At 46.6% G+C, this 22,948-nt stretch overlaps 1 protein-coding gene across 1 annotated transcript in view; it reads left to right on the forward strand.

Annotated features, from left to right (window-relative positions):
* The window catches only part of LOC144497727 (putative voltage-dependent R-type calcium channel subunit alpha-1E), a 319,684-nt gene that overhangs the window by 282,379 nt on the left and 14,357 nt on the right, over window positions 1-22,948 (forward strand). Inside the window, exons 38-44 of the mRNA XM_078219167.1 lie at window positions 4,834-4,930; window positions 13,749-13,854; window positions 16,976-17,083; window positions 18,000-18,100; window positions 20,155-20,261; window positions 21,333-21,444; window positions 22,180-22,284. Coding sequence (XP_078075293.1) covers window positions 4,834-4,930; window positions 13,749-13,854; window positions 16,976-17,083; window positions 18,000-18,100; window positions 20,155-20,261; window positions 21,333-21,444; window positions 22,180-22,284 — 736 coding nt within the window. The remainder of the gene's footprint in view (window positions 1-4,833; window positions 4,931-13,748; window positions 13,855-16,975; window positions 17,084-17,999; window positions 18,101-20,154; window positions 20,262-21,332; window positions 21,445-22,179; window positions 22,285-22,948) is intronic.

The following is a 22,948-nucleotide window of genomic DNA, read 5'->3' on the forward strand; positions in this document are numbered from 1 at the left end:
AAGTTACTGGAGGGGATTCTGAGGGACAGGATCTACCAACATTTGGATAGTCAAGGTCTGATTAGGGATAGTCAGCGTGGCTTTGTGCGTGGGAAGTCATGTTTGACAAATCTTTTAAAGTTTTTCAACAAGGTAACCAAGAGGATGGATGAGGGTAGAGCAGAAGATGTTGCCTGTTTGGACTTTAGCAAGGCCTTTGACAAGGTCCCGCATGGCAGGCCAGCCTGGAAGGTTAGGTCACATGGGATCCAGGAAGAGCTGGCTAATTGGATTCAAAAAGAAGCAGAGGGTGATGGTCGAAGGTTGTTTCTCGGACTGAAGGCCTTTGACGAGTGGTGTGCCTCAGGGGTCGGTGTTGGGACCCATGTTATTCATTATTTTATAAATGATTTGGATGTGAATGTACAAGGCATGGTTAGTAAGCTTGCAGATGATACCAAAATAGCGAAGAAGGCTATCAAAAATTGCAGGGGGATATTGACCAGTTAGGGAAGTGGGCCGAGAATTGGCAAATAGATTTCAGTACAGATAAGTGTGAGGTGTTACATTTTGGAAAATCAAACCAGTGTAGGACTTGTAGAGTAAATGGTAGGGCCCTGGAGAGTTTTGAGGAACAGAGGGACCTCGGAGTACAAGTACATAGTTCGTTGAAAGTGATATCACAGTTAGACAGGGTGGTGAAGAAGACATTTAGCACACTGGCCTTCATCAGTCAGGGCACTGAGTTTAGGAGTTGGGACATTATGCTAGAGTTATATAAGTCATTGGTGAGGCCATACTTGGAGTATTGTGCACCGTTTTGGTCACCTTGTAATAGGAAAGACATTGATAAACTGGAAAGAGTGCAAAGGAGATTTACGAGGATGTTACCAGGACGAGTGGGCCTGAGTCATAGGGAGCATTTGGCCAGGCTAGGGCTTTATTCCTTGGAATGTAGGAGAGTGAGGTTTATAAAATCATAAGGAACATTGATAGGATGAACACACACAGTCTTTTTCCCAGGATAGGGGAATTGAAAACGAGAGGGCAGAGGTTTAAGGTGAGAGGGGAAAGATTTAAAAGGGACCTGAAGGGCAATGTCTTCACACACAGGGTGGTGTGTAGATGGAAATGAGCTGCCAGAGGAAGTGGTTGAGGCAGGTTCAATAGGAACATTTCAAAAGCATTTGAATAAGTAGATGGATGGGAAACGATTAGAGGGACATGGGCCAAATGCAAGCAATTGGAACTAGTTGGGAGGGCGCCAGGGTCAGCATGGACCAGTTGGTCTGAAGGGTTTGTTTCCATGCTGTGTTGCCTTATGACGCACGCACGCACGCACTCACTCAATCACATACACACTCGCAAGCGCATGCGCACACCCACTCACTCACTTGCACAACGCTCACTCAGTTGCTTGCGCACGCTCACTCACTTGTGCACAGTCACTCACTTGTGCACGCTCACTCGCTTGCGCATGCTCACTCACTCGCTTGTGCACGCTCACTCGCTTGTGCACGCTCACTCGCTTGTGCTCACTCACTCGCTTGTGCACGCTCACTCGCTTGCGCACGCTCACTCGCTTGCGCACGCTCACTCACTTGTGCAGTCACTCACTTGTGCACGCTCACTCGCTTGTGCACGCTCACTCGCTTGCGCACGCTCACTCGCTTGCGCACGCTCACTCGCTTGTGCACGCTCACTCGCTTGCGCACGCTCACTCGCTTGCGCACGCTCACTCACTCGCTGGCGCACGCTCACTCACTCGCTGGCGCACGCTCACTCACTCACTTGCGCACGCTCACTCACTTGTGCAGTCACTCACTTGTGCACGCTCACTCGCTTGCGCACGCTCACTCGCTTGCGCACGCTCACTCGCTTGTGCACGCTCACTCGCTTGCGCACGCTCACTCACTCGCTGGCGCACGCTCACTCACTCGCTGGCGCACGCTCACTCACTCACTTGCGCACGCTCACTCACTCGCTTGCGCACGCTCACTCGCTTGCGCACGCTCACTCGCTTGCACACGCTCACTCGCTTGCGCACGCTCACTCACTCGCTGGCGCACGCTCACTCACTCACTTGCGCACGCTCACTCACTCGCTTGTGCACGCTCACTCGCTTGCACACGCTCACTCACTCGCTTGCGCACGCTCACTCACTCGCTTGTGCACGCTCACTCACTTGCGCACGCTCACTCACTCGCTTGTGCACGCTCACTCGCTTGTGCACGCTCACTCGCTTGCGCACGCTCACTCACTCGCTTGTGCACGCTCACTCGCTTGTGCACGCTCACTCGCTTGTGCACGCTCACTCGCTTGCGCATGCACTCACTCGCTTGTGCATGCTCACTCCCTTGTGCAGTCACTCACTCACTTGCGCACGCTCACTCACTTGTGCACGCTCACTCACTTGTGCACGCTCACTCACTTGTGCACGCTCACTCACTTGTGCACGCTCACTCGCTTGCGCATGCTCACTCACTTGTGCACACTCACTCACTTGTGCACGCTCACTCACTTGTGCACACTCACTCACTTGTGCACACTCACTCACTTGTGCACGCTCACTCACTTGTGCATGCTCACTCACTCGCTTGTGCACACTCACTCCCTAGTGCAGTCCCTCACTCACTTGTGCACGCTCACTCACTTGTGCAGTCACTCACTTGTGCACAGTCACTCACTTGCGCAGTCACTCACTTGCGCACGCTCACTAACTTGCGCACACTCGCTCACTCACTTGTGCAGTCACTCACTTGTGCACGCTCACTCACTTGTGCAGTCACGCACTTGTGCACGCTCACGCACTTGTGCACGCTCACTCACTTGTGCACACTCACTCACTTGTGCACGCTCACTCACTCGCTTGCGCAAGCTCTCACACTCACTCGCTTGCGCACGCTCACTCACTCGCTTGCGCACGCTCACTCAGTCACTCGCTTGCGCACGCTCACTCACTCGCTTGCGCACGCTCACTCACTCGCTTGCGCACGCTCACTCACTCGCTTGCGCACGCTTACCCGCTCGCGCACTCGCTGGCACACTCACTCGCGCACATGCACTCACTTGCGCCGCTCACTCACTTGTACATGCTCACTCACTCGGTTGCGCACGCTTACTTGCTCGCACACACACTCACTCGCGCACTCACTTGCGCACTCACTCACGCACATGCACTCACTTGCTCATGCTCACTCGCTTGCACACACACACTCACTTGTGCACAGTCACTCACTTGCGCACACTCACTCACTCGCTTGCGCACGCTCGCTCGCTTGCGCACGCTCACTCACTCGCTTGCGCACGCTCACTCACTCGCTTACTCACTCGCACTCACTCGCGCACTCGCTCGCGCACTCGCTCGCACACTCGCTCGCACACTCACTCGCGCACTCGCTCGCACACTCACTTGCGCACATGCACTCACTCACTCTTGCGCGCACTCACTCGCGCACAGACACTTATACATTCACTCACACACAAACACACACCTACTTGCTTTCACCTAAAGGACATTAGTGAACCAGCCAACAATTGGTTTCATAGTCACCATTAGACTTTTAATTCCAGATTTTTTTAATTGAATTTAAATTTCACCATCTGCCATGATGAATCCCCCAGAACATTACCCTGGGTCTCTGGGTTATGAATTCAGTGACATTACCAATACGTGACCGCCTACCCGCATATCTGAGGGACATTTTGGGCTGGAGGATATTACAGAGACAGAGGGAAGCAAGGACAGGAGGGATTAGATAACAAAGATGCGATTTTTAAAATCAAGGCATTGTTTGACCAGACACCATTGTAGATCAGTGAATCAGTAGATCGGATTGATGGGTGAGTTATCCAGGCAGCAGAGTTTTGGATCAGCTCAAGTGGATGGAAAGTAGCTTGTTGGAGGGTGTTGGGATAGTCAAGTTAAGAAGTAACAAAGACATTTTTAAGCCACACACACACAAACTCTCAAACATGTGCACAAACATACATACGCACGTCTATACTGACACATTCTCTTGAACACAGTACCCTGCCTCTAGTTTCCAGGCCTATGGTTCTGGCACTACCCAGAGCCTACAGTGGAGAGTTTCCAAACATCAGCACTTGCCAACATATCATTGACAACTCCAGCAGGTCGGGAAGCTGTTGCACACAGACTTGCAGGACGCAGTTGCAAACTCTCAATGGTTGGAGCCAATGTCAGTTCAATGTTTGGATGGGGCTAAGATGTTAAATTGGAGGCGTGAATTTGTGTAAAGAGAAATGATCTAAGAGAAACTGTTTCTTTACTGAGGGCAAAATGCATAATCCAGATGCATGGAAGTGCATGTCTCCCTCCCCCCCTCCCCCTGACTCATGCTTGCTCAGCTGGATACTATTCACATGGTGGGAAGTTAACCAGCACCTCCTCATCCCATGGAATTTCACTGAACCCAATCACATTTTACCCACCGCATTTATGCAACAGCTGAACTTGGCACAGAGAAAATCAATAAGCAGTCACAATAATTGGCAAAAGCAAAAGGCTGGCAGAAGATGAGGAGAATTGTTCTGACAGCGAGTCGGATGATGCTGGCTAAACATTTTGTTGGAAGCAGATTCAAGAGCAACTCTCAGGAGATAGTCTTCAAAAGTAAAATAAAAATCAGGCCAACGGGGAAAGAGCAGGGGAGTGGGACTAATTGGATAGCTCTTTCAAAGAGCCAGTACTGATATGATGGGCTAAATGGCCTTTCTGTGCTGTATGATTCTATGAAGAAAGAGTGTTCTGCTGATTGAGATAGATGTGATTAACTCTTTCCTGTTCTGTTTCTCCTGGACATGTTTATCATCCATTCCCTCCACACAAAGTGGCCGAATCCATTACACTGACATGTATCAAATGCTGACCCTCATGTCTCCTCCGCTGGGTCTGGGGAAGAAATGTCCTTCGAAAGTTGCCTACAAGGTAGAAAAACCGAAACTCACATTGTGTCTGCCTGAGACAGAAAGGATATTTATCAGTGTTTGTGTTCCGGGTTAAGTTGAATTCTCAATCAAATAGACAACATTAAAAAAAAGATTACATATCACGGTTGTATCCGACGATTCAATTCTGTCGATCATGTTTCATTCTTGTTAAAGTTACAGAATTGCCAACGGATCCTTCTCATTTCACCCAGTTTTTTTTCCTGTCAATTTCATGTTTCTCAGAGTGAGTTATTTTAATGTTGGGACTAGAACACTGCACTTTCAGCACGAGAACTCAGCTGTAATGTCATCACAGCAAAATGTTTGGTCAGACAGTGTAAAAGGAGATTTACTCTATCAAACCCCATGCTGTACCTGTCTGGGAGTGTTTGATGGGGACAATGTAGAGGGAGCTTTACTCTGTATCTAACCCCGTGCTGTACCTGTCCTGGGAGTGTTTGATGGGGACAATATAGAGGGAGCTTTACTCTGTATCTAACCCTGTGCTGTACCTGTCCTGGGAGTGTTTGATGGAGACAATATAGAGGGAGCTTTACTCTGTATCTAACCCTGTGCTGTACCTGTCCTGGGAGTGTTTGATGGGGACAATATAGAGGGAGCTTTACTCTGTATCTAACCCTGTGCTGTACCTGTCCTGGGAGTGTTTGATGGGATAATGTAGAGTGCGATTTACTCCGTATCCAACCCTGTGCTGAAGGGAATGTCCTCTATTCCACAGCATTAACATTCCTCTTTTTAAAAAATGGAATAAATGTGAGTCTCGCAACCACTGAAAGCTGCCCCAGGCCATTTCATATTGTCACCTGCATGAGTAGGAAGATTTATATCCAGTTTTTCACCTCCATGTCCTGCAAGAGCACATCTGCTTTGTCTGAAATCTGCGCGAGCGGTGCATGCTTTGATCACTAATTTAAACGTGAATCTGTCCCATCCCAATATTCATTGTCACACTCTGTGCCTGAAGCACTATATATTGTTTGAGCACTCCCTGCCATTCAGTGCTGCAAAGGCCGATGGTGTCCTCCTGCATTGCAGCGCATTGTTTTGTAATGTCTGTCCGATGAATATATGATGTTGATTTAGTTGCTTACAGATTGTAGTACTACCAGAAGTGAAAGATCAAGACGTGGGACATGTACAGGTAATCCCAAACCACATGATTTGAATGATCCATTTTTATCAGTGTTGACGAAGCCTGAATTTTCCAATTGTGCCTCACCTCAGGCCAGAGGAAACATCGCCAAACTGGAAAATTCACTCAACTCCACTTGAGGTTTTCTGGGGTGGAGGTGCCACACATTGAGTGAATCCCCAAGTCTTTGCTCTGCTCTGAGCAGTTGACCTCGACCACAGCATCCCGCAAGGTTCACCATTTGCCTTGAGCCCCAGTTCCATGACATCTTGTGCAAGGCCTGGATGGATTTAGCTGACTCGCTGCCACATGAAGAACTACTTGAAAAATGGTACTGGAGGAGAGAGCAGGGAAGCCTTGTCACTGTGAGGGGTGACCCCTACAGGAGAGGAGGAGAAAAAAATTTAGATGAGACTGTGGCCCTGGTACTGTTGACTAGACAGTGCCAAGGGTTTGGATCTGCCCCTTTCCCTGCGTTCAATTTCCCTCTCCCTTTCTCTCTTCATGTCCATCACACCTTTTCTCCCTCCCTCTCTCCCCTATTTTACATTCTCATTCTCTAAATATCTCTCTTTGCAGTGTCTTTCTCTCTCCATTTCTCTCCTTGTTATTCTCTCAATTTTGCTCCAACTCTCATACCGTCATTCTGTGTCTCTCTTGCAACCTTTCCCTGTTTATCTCGACCTGTCTCTTTCTCTCTCTCTCTCTGTCTGTGTGTCTCCCACTTTAATAACATCTAACCCCGTGCTGTACATGTCCTGGGAGTGTTTGATGAGGACAGTGTAGAGGGAGTTTTACTTTGTATCTAACCCCGTGCTGTACCTGTCCTGGGAGTATTTGATGGGGACAGTGTAGAGGGAGCTTGACTCTGCAATTAACTAAAGGGACAGCTGATAAATGGGAGGCTTTCAAAAGTGTGTTAACCAGGGTTAATGGTAAGCACATTCCTTTTAGAGTGAAGGATAAGGCTGGTAAAAATAGGGAACCCTGGATGACTTGGGATATTGAGGCCCTGCTCAAAAATAAGAACATAGAACAGTACAGCACAGTACAGGCCCTTCGGCCCTCGATGTTGTGCCGAGCTTTGTCCAAAACCAAGATCAAGCTATCCCACTCCCTATCATTCTGGTGTGCTCCATGTGCCTATCCAATAACCACTTGAAAGTTCCTAAAGTGTCCGACTCCACTATCACAGCAGGCAGTCCATTCCACACCCAACCACTCTCTGAGTAAAGAACCTACCTCAGACATCCCTCCTATATCTCCCACCATAAACCTTATAGTTATGCCCCCTAGTAACAGCTACATTCACCCGAGGAAATAGTCTCTGAAAGTCCACTCTATCTATCCCCCTTATCATCTTATAAACCTCTATTAAGTCGCCTCTCATCCTCCTCTGCTCTAAAGAGAAAAGCCCCAGCTCCCTCAACCTTTCCTCATAAGACCTACCCTCCAAACCAGGCAGCATCCTGGTAAATCTCCTCTGCACTCTCTCCAATGCTTCCACATCCTTCTTATAGTGAGGTGACCAGAACTGCACACAATATTCCAAATGTGGTCTCACCAAGGTCCTGTACAGTTGCAGCATAACCCCACGGCTCTTAAATTCAATCCCCCTGTTAATAAACGCTAACACACTACAGGCCTTCTTCACGGCTCTATCCACTTGAGTGGCAACCTTCAGAGATCTGTGGATATGAACCTCAAGATCTCTCTGTTCCTCCACATTCCTCAGAACTGCCGTTGACCCTGTAATCCGCATTCAAATTTGTCCGACCAAAATGAATCAAAAGAAGGAGGCATATGACATGCATAGGCAGCTGGGATCAAGTGGACCCCTTGAAGAGTAAAGAGGGTGTCAGATTAGAGCTAGGAGAGATGTCAGAAGGGCAAAAAGGGGACACAGGATTGCTTCGGAAGATAAGGCAAAGAAGAATCCAAAGAGCTTCTACAAATACATAAAGGGCAAAGGAATAACGAGGGAGAGAATAGGGCCTCTTAAGGATCAACAAGGTCATCTATGTGTGGATCCACAAGAGATGGGTGAAATCCTAAATGAATATTTCTCATCAATATTTACTGTTGAGAAAGGCATGGACATTAGGGAACTTGGGAAAATAAATAGTGATGTCTTGAGGAGTGTACATATTACAGAGAAGGAGGTGCTGAAAGTCTTAAAGCGCATCAAGATGGATAAATTCCCGGGACTTGATGAAGTGTATCCCAGGATGTTGTGGGAGGTTAGGGAGGAAATTGCGGGTCCCCTAGCAGAGGTATTTGAATAATCAACAGCCACAGGTGAGGTGCCTGAAGATCGGAGCGTGGCAAATGTTGTGCCTTTGTTTAAGAAGGGCTGCAGAGAAAAGCCTGGGAACTACAGGCCGGTGAGCTTAGCGTCTGTAGCGGGTACATTGTTAGGAGATATTTTGAGAGACAGGATCTACAGGAATTTAGAGAGGGAAGGACTGATCAGGGATAGTCAGCATGGCTTTGTGAGTCGAAAATCATGTCTCACAAATTTGATTGAGTTTTTTGAAGGGGGTAACCCAAGAAGTAGATGAGGGCAGTGCAGTCGAGATTATCTACATGGATTTTAGCAAGGCCTTTAACAAGGTACTCATGGCAGGTTGTTGCATAAGGTTAAATCTCAAGGGATCCAGGGTGAGGTAGCCAATTGGATACAAAATTGGCTTGATGACAGAATAAGAAGTCTCACAACACCAGGTTAAAGTCCAATTAACTAAAGGGACAGCTGGTAAAAATAGGGAACCCTGGATGACTTGGGATATTGAGGCCCTGCTCAAAAATAAGAAGTAGGCATATGACATGCATAGGCAGCTGGGATCGCTTACCTGATGAAGGAGCAGCGCTCCGAAAGCTAGTGGCTTTTGCTACCAAATAAACCTGTTGGACTTTAACCTGGTGTTGTGAGACTTCTTACTGTGTTTACCCCAGTCCAATGCCGGCATCTCCACATTTTGATGACAGAAGACAGAGAGTGGATGTCGAGGGTTGTTTTTCAAACTGGAGGCCTGTGACCAGCGGTAAGCCTCAGGGATCAGTGCTGGGTCCACTGTTATTTGTCATTTATATTAATGATTCGGATGAGAATTTAGGAGGCATCGTTAGTAAGTTTGCAGATGACACCAAGATTGGTGGTAGAACTAAGAACAATACAGCACAGGAACAGGCCCTTCGGCCCTCCAAGCCTGCACTGATCATGTGTTCCTAACTAGACCATCCGTTTGTATCCCTCTATTCCCAGTCTGTTCATGTGGCTATCTAGATAAGTCTTAAATGAGCCTAGCGTGTCTGCCTCAACCAACTTGCTTGGCAGTGCATTCCAGACCCCCACCACCCTCTGTGTAAAATACGTCCCCCGCATATCCGTATTGAACCTTGCCCCCCCTTACCTTGAACTTGTGACCCCTTGTGTTTGTCATTTCCGACCTGGGAAAAAGCTTCCAACTGTTCACCCTATCTATGTCCTTCATAATTTTATAAACTTCTATTAGGTCGCCCCTCAACCTCTGTCTTTCCAGGGAGAACAACCCTAGTTTACTCAATCTCTCCTCATAGCTAATACCCTCCATACCAGGCAACATCCTGGTAAACCTTTTCTGCACTCTCTCCAAAGCCTCCACGTCCTTCTGGTAGTGTGGCGACCAGAACTGGACGCAGTATTCCAAATGTGGCCTAACCAACGTTCTATATAACTGCAACAGCATATGCCAACTTTTATACTCTATGCCCCGTCCAATAAAGGCAAGCATGCCATATGCCTTCACCACCTTTTCTACTTGTGCTGCCACCTTTAAGGATCTGTGGACTTGCACACCCAGATCCCTCTGTGTGTCTATACTCCTGATGGTTCTGCCATTTATTGTATAGTTCCCCCCTGCATTAGTTCTACCAAAATGCATCACTTCGCATTTATCTAGATTAAATTCCATCTGCCATTTCTCCGCCCAATTTTCCAGCCTATCTATACCCTGCTGTATTCTCTGACAATGTTCATCACTATCCGCAACTCCAGCAATCTTTGTGTCGTCCGCAAACTTACCAATCATAGTATAGTATAGTATAGTAGACAGTGAAGAAGGTTATCTAGGATTCCAATGAGATTTGATCAATTAAGCCAGTTGGCTGATGAATGGCAGATGGAGTTTAATTTAGATAAATGTGAGGTGATGCATTTTGGTAGATCGAACCAGGGTAGGACTTAATCAGTTAATAGTGGGTGTTGGGGAGAGTTATAGAACAAAGAGATCTAGGTATACAGGTTCATAGATCCTTGAAAATGGAATCACAGGTGGACAGGGTGGTGAAGAAGGCATTCGGCAAGCTTGGTTTCACTAATCAGAACACTGAATACAGGAGTTGGGTCATCTTAAGAACAAAGAACAAAGAAAATTACAGCACAGGAACCTCGACCCTCCAAGCCTGCACCAACCATGCTGCCCGACTTAACTAAAACCCCCTACCCTTCCGGGCACCATATCCCTCTATTCCCATCCTATTCATGTATTTGTCAAGACGACCCTTAAAAGTCAATACCGTATCCGTTTCCACTACTCTGTGTTAAAAAATCTGCCTCGTACATCTCCGAAAGAACACTGCCTCGTACACCTCCTAAAGAACTTGTTGAAGTTGTACAAGATATTGGTAAGGCCACACTTGGAATACTGTGTACAGTTCTGGTCACCCTATTATAGAAAGGATATTATTAAACTAGAAAGAGTGCAGAAAAGATTTACTAGGGATGCTTGATGGTTTGTGTTATAAGGAGAGGCTGGATAGACTGGACCTTTTATCCCTGGAGCGTAGGAGGCTTAAGGGTGATCTTAAAGAGGTCTATAAAATAATGAGGGTCATAGATAAGGTAGATAGTCAACATCTTTTCCCAAATGTAGGGGAGTCTAAAACTAGAGGGCGTAGGTTTAAGCTGAAGGGGAAGAGATACAAAAAGATCCAGAGGGGCAATTTTTTCACACAGAGGATGGTGAGTGTCTGGAATGAATAACCAGAGGCAGTAGTCGAGGCAAGTACAATTTTGTCTTAAAAAACATTTAGACAGTTATGTGGGTAAGATGGGTATAGAGGGATATGGGCCAAATGGAGGCAATTGGCACTAAATGGTAAAATCTGGGCGGCATGGACAAATTGGGCCAAAGGGCCTGTTTTCATGCAGTAAACCTCTATGACCCAGTTCACTCAGATCCTCGCCCCTAGGACCAACCTTTGCAGCAGTGTTTCCGACACAAGTAGATCTTTCCTTGGATAAGGAGACCAAAACTGCACATGATACTCCAGCTGTGGCCTCACCAATATCCCAGATAGTTATAGAAAGATTATTTTCCTCTACCTCACCACCTTGCTAACTCTCTGTCTTCTTTGTATGAGTCCACTCAACACATCAACACTTACACGTTTCACAATTTTTAAAAAAATGTTCTGTTTTCAATCCTTGCAATCAAAGTGAATAACCTCACACTTCCCCACTTTATACTCCATCTGCCATCACTAAACACATCTAAATCTCCTTGCAGTATTTTGTGTCCTTAAAACTTGCATTTCCACTTAGTTTTCTCTCAGCACACTTAGATACATTACTTGCTATCTCTTATATAAGTCATTAATTTGGATTGTAAATAGTTGAGGCCCCAGCATTGATCTTGTAGCACTCCACTTGTCACAGCCTGCCATCTTGAAAATGCTGCATTTATATCCACCCCTTGTTTCACGTCCATTAGCCAATCCTCTAACTATACTCATGTGTCAGCTCCAACTCCCTCCCTAACAGCACTGTGGGTGTACCTACACCACAGGGACTGCAGCAGTTCAAGTGGCAATTGGGATGGGCAAAAGAATACTGGCCTAGTTAATAACACTCACACCCTGTGAAAGAATACAAAAGCCCTTACCTTGTGTATGAACCTTTGGTGTGTCATCTTATCAAATGTCTTCTCGAAATCCAGGTTTCCCAGATCTATTGGCCTCTCTTTATCCACCCTACTGGTGACATCATCAAATCATTGCAATAGAATTGTCAAACAGAATTTCCCTCTGATTAAAACCATGCTGGCTCTATCTAATCTTGCTATGATTTTCTCAGTGCATTGTTATGACTTTCTTAATAATGTGGACCAGAGGCGAGGAATAATGCTGGAGTAACTCACCTCTTGACTCTTCCAAGCCTGTCCACTATCTACAAGGCACAAATCAGGAATGTGATGGAATATTCTCCGCTTGTCTAGATGGGTGCAGCTCCAACAGCACTCAAGAAGCTTGACACCATCCAGGACAAAGCAGCCTGCTTGCCTGGCACCACATTTACAAACATCCACTACCTCCACCATTGACGCTCAGTAGCAGCAGTGTGTACCATCCACAATATGCACTGCAGCAATTCACCAAAGATCCTTAGTCAGCACCTTCCAAACCCACGACCACTTCCATCTAGAAGGACAAGGGCAGCAGATGCATGGGAACACCACCACCTGCAAGTTCCCCTCCAAGTCACTCACCATCCTGACTTGGAAATATATCGCCGTTCCCCCACAGTCGCTGGGTCAAAGTCCTAGAATTCCCAACCCACAGCAAGCGTACTGCAGCGATTCCACAGGGCAGCTCACCACCATCTGCTAAAGAGCAACTAGGGATAGGCAATGAATGATGGCCGGCCAGTGACGCCCATGTCCCATGAGTAAATAAGAAAAATCTTCCATTATAGCTTCATCTTCAGTAGGGGAGGTCTCAGGATTACAGATTCTCCTGTGTCGGCCGGAGGTGTGTCCTTTTCACATTTTGTTTTTGGTTTGAGTGGCGCACTGGGAAGTCAACTGATAAAAATGAATCATCTGTCACTCTGTGTGGAGAGATAATGAACTGCATGTCACCCAGCAGCAGCCTCTGGTTAGGAAGACAGTGACTGTAGTGTGAGTTGTCATTATTCGAGTGTTATATTGAAAGTTCACATTCACTGCGGACGTGACTGTTCAGCTCCCGAATTGCACAACTTATTGAGTCGGCCATCACAAGAGGGGAGTGGCCTCATATCACTGCAGAATGTGGGTGACATCGCCTGTTGCTGTTTGTTTGATACACTCTAGGTTTGCCAACTCTCCTGCTTCTCCCTGGAGTCCAGAGGAATTTCAGATCACCCTCCCAAACACTGGCAGCAAACTGAAAAGCAAATGAAAAATCATTGTTAAATAAACATGTTTGCTTCAGTTCCAAAAATATTGGAGGTGGAAACACAGCTGGTTTGGCTGTCAGTCAACAATCATCCAATCAGGTCATGAAGAATTTGATCTCTTTCCAATCAGCATCTGAAGGCAGAGCGATGCAGAGATGGACACGCCAACGGCAGGGTGTTTGTGGCAATTGGAAGTTACTTGATGAAACCGGAGTTGGCCACCTTAGCGGGTATCTTAAACAATTTGCTTTCTGACCTCAGTGAGAGGAAGGTCCAGTGAATGGAGGATCCTGGGAAGGAGGTTGAGGTATAGGGGTTGGGGAACATGGCGGGGACAATGTTAAATTGCAGCACACACACAAACTGTCACTATCACTTGAGCTGAGAAGTGTACCTAGGTTCCAGTTCTCCAATCCATGGACAGGGAGCTGAGCTGGTTATGACTTGTTGTCCTCTCCTTTATAGAGGCTGGTACTGATGAACATGCCGGTGAGCGAGGAGAAAACTGTCCACTTCACTTCTACCCTCATGGGCCTTATCAGGACTGCACTTCATATCAAGCTTGCGAAAGGTAAGGGGAACGTTAGGGCATGCTAAATTGCCCCATGGTGTCACGGGAACCAGCAGAGTAAATAAGAGGTGTTACAGGGATAGGGCCTGGGTGGAATTGTTGTCAGTGTAGGCTCAGTAGGCCAAATGGCCTCCTTCTGCATTATAGCGATTCTATGAATATTCAGTTCTGATACCACATCAGGCAGTGCAAAAACTTTCTCTACTGGCATTGCCACAACAACAGTAGTTTTCATTTAGATAGCGTGGGTGGCACAGTGGTTAGCAACATTGCCGCAGAGTTCCAGGGGCCCGGGTTCAATTTCCACTTTGGGTGACTAACTGTGTGGAGTTTGCACATTTTCCCTGAGTCTACATGGGTTTCCTCCGAGTGCTCCGGTTTCCTCCCACCATCCAAAGATGTGCAGGATAGGTTGAGTGGTCATGCTAAATTGCCCTTTAGTGTCCCAAGATGTATAGGTTAGGGGGATTAGCAGGATAAAATACGTGGGGTTACGTGATAGGGCCTAGGTGGGATGCTCTGTTGGAAAGTCGGTGCAGACTCGATGGGCTGAGTGGCCTCCTTCTGCACTGTCAGGATTCTATGATTCTTTCATGTAATAAAATGTCCTTAGCTGTTTCATAGGAGTGGTTATGAAACAAAATGTGATGTTGAGCTATATCAGGGCAAGTGATTGAAAACTCGGTCAAAGAGGTAACTTTTAAATAACATCACAAATGAGGAGAGAGACGGTGAGGTTTAGGGAGGGAATGCTTTGGGGCCCAGGCAGCTGAAGGCACGGCCACCAATGGTGGAGCCATTATAGAACATAGAACATAGAACAGTACAGCACAGAACAGGCCCTTCGGCCCACGATGTTGTGCCGAGCTTTATCTGAAACCAAGATCAAGCTATCCCACTCCCTATCATCCTGGTGTGCTCCATGTGCCTGTCCAATAACCGCTTAAATGTTTCTAAAGTGTCTGACTCCACTATCACTGCAGGCAGTCCATTCCACACCCCAACCACTCTCTGCGTAAAGAACCTACCTCTGATATCCGTCCTGTATCTCCCACCACGAACCCTATAGTTATGCCCCCTTGTAATAGCTCCATCCACCCGAGGAAATAGTCTTTGAACGTTCACTCTATCTATCCCCTTCATCATTTTATACACCTCTATTAAGTCTCCCCTCAGCCTCCTCCGCTCCAGAGAGAATAGCCCCAGCTCCCTCAACCTTTCCTCATATGACCTACCCTCCAAACCAGGCAGCATCCTGGTAAATCTCCTCTGCACTCCTTCCAGCGCTTCCACATCCTTCCTATAGTGAGGTGACCAGAACTGCACACAATATTCCAAATGTGGTCTCACCAAGGTCCTGTACAGTTGCAGCATAACCCCACGGCTCTTAAACTCCAACCCCCTGTTAATAAAAGCTAACACACTACAGGCCTTCTTCACAGCTCTATCCACTTGAGTGGCAACCTTTAGAGATCTGTGGATATGGACCCCAAGATCTCTCTGTTCCTCCACAGTCCTCAGAACCCTACCTTTGACCCTGTAATCCACATTTAAATTTGTCCTACCAAAATGAATCACCTCACATTTATGATCAGGAATGTACAAGAGGCCAGAATGTGAGGAGTGTGGTTATCTCAGAGGGATGTGGGGCTGGAGGAGACTGGGAGAGGTAAGACCATGGAGAGATTTGAAAACATTTTGAAATCTGAATGGTATTTAAAATTAAGGTGACGCCTGACCATGAGTAGGTGTGGGTCAGTGAGCACAATGCTGGGTGACCAGAACTTAGTGTGAATTAGGGCACATCTAGCAGAGTTCTCCATTGTTACTGGAATAATCACGTTTGGAGGTGAGAAAGGCAGAGATGAGGATTTCAGCAACGCAGGACAGAACTGGGTGATGTACAAAGGTGGAATTATTTAATCTCAGTTTGAGCCAATTTAATGACCACAGTCTTGTAGGGGTGATGTGCTGGCCAATCCAGAGCCCTAAGGATGCAAACTCGGGTGCCCTCATGGCAATAACACAAACCAAAGTTCCAAGTGAACTGTACAGCACGACCCACATGTCAAATGTTATTGAAGTACTTTGAGATATCCTGCGGCTTGATTTTTATTCAGCCGATGTGTGTGACTTCAGTTGATGCTTAACTGGCCTCTGAACTGTTAATGAGATGCAAAGATTCCCACACATCCAAAGCATGGCATTCCTCAACTTTCTAACAATAGCCCAAGATTTAATCTGCAGTTTGTGTGAAAGCAGCAGGTTTGAATAGCTAGAAACATAGGAACAGATGTCAACTATTCAGCTTCTCAAACTCATTCCATATTTAATTCTCTTGTGACCCATCAGGATCATAACTCCAACAACCCACCTTAGTTCCACATGACTAATACCTTTTCCCCATTTCATAATATTTTCAATGTCCTCACTATTTGGCAGGTTCAAGAAGGAACTATCTATATATTTTCTTGCTGTCAAGGAGATATCTGTCCACTGACCAGTTCCCTGTCTCTCACAAAGACTTCTGTACACTGACTGGTGTCTCTCAGTCCCCTCTATTTCAAGGAGATATCTGTATACTGATTGGTGTCTCTCAGTCTCCTCTCTCTGTCTCAGGAATATATCTGTACACTGAGTGATGTCTCTCAATTCCCCTCTCTCTCAGAGAGACACCTGTACATTGACTGGTGTATCTCAGTCCCCTCTCTCTCAGGGAGCTGTCTGTACACTGACTGGTGTCTCTCAATTCCCTCTCTCAGGGAGATATCTATACATTGACTGGTGTGGCTCAGTCCCCTCTCTCTCAGGGAGATATCTGTACACTGACTGGTGTATCTCAGTCCCCTCTCTCTCTCTCAGGGAAATATCTGTGCACTGATTGGTGTCACTCAGTCCCCTCTCTCTCTCTCAGGGAAATATCTGTGCACTGATTGGTGTCACTCAGTCCCCTCTCTCTCTCTCAGGGAAATATCTGTGCACTGATTGGTGTCACTCAGTCCCCTCTCTCTCTCTCAGGGAGATATCTGTACACTGACTGGTGTCTCTCAGTCTCCTCTCTCTCTGTGCCTCAGGGTGTGGCCTATGTTGAGATGTCATTCTGGGATAAACTGTCTTTCAGGTGGAGCAGACAAGCAGCAGTTAGATGCTGAGCTTCGAAAGGAGATCATGACTATTTGGCCTCACCTCTCACAGAAGACACTGGACCTCCTGGTTCCCATACACATGCGTAAGTGAAGCATATCCTGGGTGAATATCCTTTCCCAAGGCACAATTTCCTTTCGCACCTCGGTCAGGGATCAGCAACCTGTCAGAAGTGGCGTGCTGAGTCTTTGTTTATTCACTCTAATTTAAGATTTTGCATCTCTGTGATGCCTTTTGATTATGTTTCTATGTATAAATACCCTCATCTTATCAGTTCCTCTCCCAATCCTGTGTTCTTCAATCCCAGGAATTCCTCGCCCAATCCCGAGTTCCTCACTCCCAGGGAACTCCTTTCACAATCCCAAATTCCTCAATCCCCAGAAACTCCTCTCACAATCCTGAGTTCCTCAATCCCGGGAACTCCTCTCCCAACCCGAGTTCCTCAATCCCCGGAAACTCCTCTCCCAACCCCGAGTTCCTCAATCCCCGGAAACTCCTCTCCCAATCCCGAGTTCCTCAATCCCAGTGTCCCCTCTCCCAATCCCGAGTCCCTCAATCCCGGGAACTCCTCTCCCAATCCCGAGTTCCTCAATCCCAGTGTCCCCTCTCCCAATCCCGAGTCCCTCAATCCCGGGAACTCCTCTCCCAACCCCAAGTTCCTCAATCCCTGGAAACTCCTCTCCCAATCCCGAGTTCCTCAATCCCCGGAAACTCCTCTCCCAATCCCGAATCCCTCAATCCCCCTATACGGCTCTCCCAATTCTGAGCTCTATAGACTGAATTGGGTTCCTGATTTTAATCTAATTTTATATTTATTCAGGCCCTGGCACCTCTGTAGGGCCATGGCTGAGTCTGACTAATTCTACATTTACCAAGGGCCTAATGTGTGGTACTGGTTAGCGCGCACACTCACCGAGCTATGTAATGTAACAGTGGATTACAGTTTATCTCTGATTCAGTGTACGTGGCCTCAGCAAAAATAAACATCTCCTGTTCTTTAGCCACAGATCTTACAATTGGGAAAATCTACGCTGCTATGATGATCATGGATTACTACAAACAGAGTAAAACAAAGAAATACCAACAACTACAGGAGGAGCAGGTACTGACCCTGGGGGGAATACAGACTGCAGCAAACTACACCAGCAAGCAGCATCACATAGAGACTTCAGGGAATCAAAAACAATGATGGAATTGGGATGGATTGGAAAACGAATGGGGATTGAGATGGGGATTTGGATGAAAAGGGATTGGGAAAGAGATTTGGATGGGAATTGGGGTGGAATGGGATTGGGATGCGGATTGGGAATGTGCATGGAATGGGATTGGGAAGGGGATCGAGTTTTCTAAGGAATGGGATTGGGATCGGTATTTGGATTGAAGACATGGTTTGTGGCCATTCAGTTGATCGTGAATAGCAATTGCTACACTTTTGTCAGACTCTGAGCAATTCTTCCCCTGCCAGTTTGCGAACAGCAGAGATTGGATACACAATGTGAGGCACTTAATCACATGATGCTGGAGCTTTTACCCCTTTGTTTACCCCACTGACAAATCACTGAACACACAGAGACACGGGCAGATTGTAACTTTAACTGCCATAACTGAGACCAGCGTCCACAATGTCATATACACAAGGTAGAAGGTAGGACGGGGTTCATGTGGGGTATAAACGGTGGTGGGCAAGTTATTGGAAGGTGTGATAAGGGATAGGATCTACAAATATTTGGATGGACAGGGACTTATTAGGGAGAGTCAACATGGCTTTGTGCATGGTAGGTCATGTTTGACCAATCTATTAGAGTTTTTCGAGGAGGTTACCAGGAAAGTGGATGAAGGGAAGGCAGTGGATGTTGTCTACCTGGATTTCAGCAAGGCCTTTGACAAGGTCCCTCATGGGAGGTTAGTTAGGAAGGTTCAGTCGCTAGGTATACATGGGGAGGTAGTAAATTGGATTAGACACTGGCTCAATGGAAGAAGCCAGAGAGTGGTTGTGGAGGATTGCTTCTCTGAGTGGAGGCCTGTGACTAGTGGTGTGCCGCAGGGATTGGTGTTGGGTCCATTGTTGTTTGTCATCTATATCAATGATCTGGATGATAATGTGGTAAATTGGATCAGCAAGTTTGCTGATGATACAAAGATTGGAGGTGTAGTGGACAGTGAGGAAGGTTTTCAAAGCTTGCAGAGGGATTTGGACCAACTAGAAAAATGGGCTCAAAAATGGCAAATGGAATTTAACGCAGACAAGTGTGAGATATTGCACATTGGAAGGACAAACCAAAGTAGAATGTACAGGGTAAATGGTAGGACTCTGAAGAGTGCAGTTGAACAGAGGGATCTGGGAATACAGGTACAGAATTCCCTAAAAGTGATGTCACAGGTGGATAGGGTCGTAAAGAGTGCCTTTGGTACATTGGCCTTTATGAATCGGAGTATCGAGTATAAAAGTTGGAGTGTTATGGTAAGGTTATATAAGGCATTGGTGAGGCCAAATTTGGAGTATTGTGTACAGTTTTGGTCACCTAGTTACAGGAAGGATGTAAATAAGGTTGAAAGAGTGCAGAGAAGGTTCACAAGGATGTTGCCGGGACTTGAGAAGCTGAGTTACAGAGAGAGATTGAATAGGTTGGGACTTTATTCCCTGGAGCGTAGATGATTGAGGGGAGATTTGATAGAGGTGTATAAGAGTTTGATGGGTATAGATAGAGTGAATGCAAGCAGGCTTTTTCCGCTGAGGCTAGGGGAGAAAAAAACCAGAGGGCATGGGTTAAGAGTGAAGGGGGAAAAGTTTAAAGGGAATATTAGGGGGGGCTTCTTCACGCAGGGAGTGGTGGGAGTGTGGAATGAGCTGCCGGATAAAGTGGTAAATGCTTTTAACATTTAACACTTTTAACATTTAAGAAAAACCTGGACGGGTTCATGGATGAGAGGGGTGTGGAGGGATATGGTCCAAGTGCAGGTCAGTGGGACTAGGCAAAAAATGGTTCGGCACAGACAAGAAGGGCTAAAAGGCCTGTTTCTGAGCTGTAATTTTCTATGGTTCTATGGTTCTATAAACAGCAAGCAGTTCGAAAGAAATGGTTGCTCCTGTGCTGTGAACTCTGCTTTTTAGGGAATAAGACAGTGTGAGAATGACAGCAATTTCTTTCTGTGCAGAGTCGAACCCCGATGTTCCAGCGAATGGAAGCATCCTCTCTGCCTCCACAGATTATTTCCAGTGGCAAGGCAATGTCTTTCCTTCAGCCGCACATGGGGCCTGACATGTAAGTTTCACATCATTGCTGAGTTCCAAAGCATCAAGGCTGTAAGTATTGCCCCCCCTCCCCACTGTACCCCCACACACAACTCCACCCGCTCACTCATTCACGACCCTCCCTCACTCCCTAACTCCTGACCTTCCCCCTCCTTCACTCACTCCTGACCCTGCCCCTCCCTCCCTCACTCCTGACCTTCCCCCTCCCTCACTCACTCCTGACTCTGCCCCTCCCTCATTCACTCCTGACCCTCCCCCTCCCTCACTCACTCCTGACCTTCCCCCTCCCTCACTCATTCCTGACCTTGTTCCATCCCTCACTCACTCCTGACCCCCCCCCTCCCTCACTCACTCCTGACCCTCCCCCTCCCTCACTCACTCCTGACCCTAACCCTCCCTCACTCATTCCTGACCTTGTTCCGTCCCTACCTGCCTCTCCTAATCTGTTGGGTTCTTTCTCGGTCTGTTGGGTGTATTCAGTGTTGCTGGATTCCTGGTTTGAACTCTTCTCTTTAGGAGATCTCTGCAGATCTGATCATTATGAACGCTGACACCCTTCGTCAGAATAAAAAAAGTTACGCATAGTGTACCATCCACCTAAACCCTATAATAATGCCAACCACTGTGTTGCCAGCGTACCTTTGTGGCTAGCACTCTGAGTCACAAAGTTGTTTCTTCAAATCCCACTCCTAAGACTTGAGCACATCATCCCGGCTGAGACTCCAGTGCAGTATTGAAGGAGTGCTGCACTGTCAGAAGTGCTGTCTCGTGGCTGAAACATCAAACAGAGGCCCATCTGTCCTTCTGGGTAAATGTAAAAGATCCTGTGACGTTTCTCAAAGAACAACAAGTGTCTGCTCCTTGGGGAGCCCAGCAGTGTCTCCCAACAGATCCACTGGTCATTATCACATTGTTGTTTGTGGGATCTTGCTGTGCATAAATTGGCTCTTGTATTTCCTGCAAAAGTGAGTACATTTTTAGAGAAGCCTTTCATTGGCTATGAAGTGATTTGGGACATCCTGGGGCTGTGAAAGATACTAAATAAATGTAAGTTCTTTCTTTCATTCTAATACCCTCACAGGGATAGTAGGAGTGAGTTTGCCCCCCTGGTGGCCTTACCCCCATCAACCATGTTCCAGAGTAGCAGGACATCAGCAAGTCAAGCAGAGGAATTCCGTAACCGACGGCTAAAGGTATGGAGCCAGCTTCCAGTTGAGTCCTAGGTCAAAGCAGATAAAGTTTCACAAAGTATCCAGGAAATGTTTTGGAGCTACACAATTTATATTATTCCATATGGCTTTAAGAACACAACATTGTGATAGTGAGGGTGTTGGGGTGAAGATCCTGAACAAAATAGGAAGACGGTAGAAACATTAGCAAGGACATGCGCAGATTCCCAGGACATGCACAGATTCCCAGGATCTATGCAGAAAAACAGGACATGGGACATATACAAATTACCGGTGTATGTAAAATGATTAAACATTAATGTAAGTAAACTAAATCTAATCTTTATTTTCAGTTCCATGGTCACAGCTCGGGCCTTGCATGCATGCTTCGATTGGCATGTGCGCGGTTCGGATTTTTTACATTGGTCATGCATATGTAAATTCAGACATTGTGAATTTGTTGTGAAATATGTACATATTCTGATTTTGTGTAGAATCTGATTTTATGCACAGAAATTTTAGTTATTGAGAAAAAGGGAGAGTGGCTGTGGTGATCAACAAGGGTAGTTTCCAACTTTACAGAGGGTTTTCCCATTATAAACATTTACATAGACATTTTCAATGATAACTTGACTGGAAATGATAGTCAGGAAGCGTAATACATACACAAGACCTATAAATATAACGTCTAGTTATCTTATTAATGAGTTCTATTTTGCAGTAATTAGACTGTAGGTCTTTTTGATTTGTTATGCATAGGAACTAGAAAAAGGCAAACTGGAGTATCCTCACAACAGTCATTACCTCCCCATTGAAACCCAAGGACGGGCAGTGTCCATGCCCCGACTCGAGATTGAGTCTGAGGTAAATCTTGTTTGCTCTGTCTTTATCTAAGCCAATGTCTGTGCTTCCTGCTCCAGTTTCTACAGATATGTAAAGGAATTTTTCCAAACCTCTTGCCCCTCAACCCCTATACTATTAAATTCATCAACCGCTTTGTCTCTGAGGATATCATCTCTCCCGACATGGGAACATAGGAATTAGACACAGAAGTAGGTAAATTCAGCCATTTGAACCTGCTCCGCCATTCAATCAAATCATGGCTGACCTCTGTCTGGTCTCAAATCCACCTTCCCACTTGTTCCCTATATACCTTTGGTCGGCACGGTAGCACAGTGAGGCACTTCTGCCTCACAGCACGAGGGACCCGGATTCGACTCTCGGCTTGGGTCACTGTGTGTGCAGAATTTGCACATTCTCCCCGTGTCTGCGTGGGTTTCCTCCGGCTATTCCAGTTTCCTCCCCACAGTCCAAAGATGTGTGGGTTGGTTGATTGGCCGTGCTAAATTGACCCTAGTGTCAGCGGGATTAGCAGGGTAAATATGAGGGGTTACGGGAATAGGGCCTGAGTGGGATTGTGGTCAGTGCAGACTTGATGGGCTGAATGGCCTCCTTCTGCACTATAGGGATTCCATGATTTTTTATTAGAAATATATCTAATATGGTCTAATTCTTAACCATTCAACCA

Source organism: Mustelus asterias, chromosome 8 (assembly GCF_964213995.1).
Source record: "Mustelus asterias chromosome 8, sMusAst1.hap1.1, whole genome shotgun sequence".
In the NCBI taxonomy this organism is placed as follows: domain Eukaryota; kingdom Metazoa; phylum Chordata; class Chondrichthyes; order Carcharhiniformes; family Triakidae; genus Mustelus; species Mustelus asterias.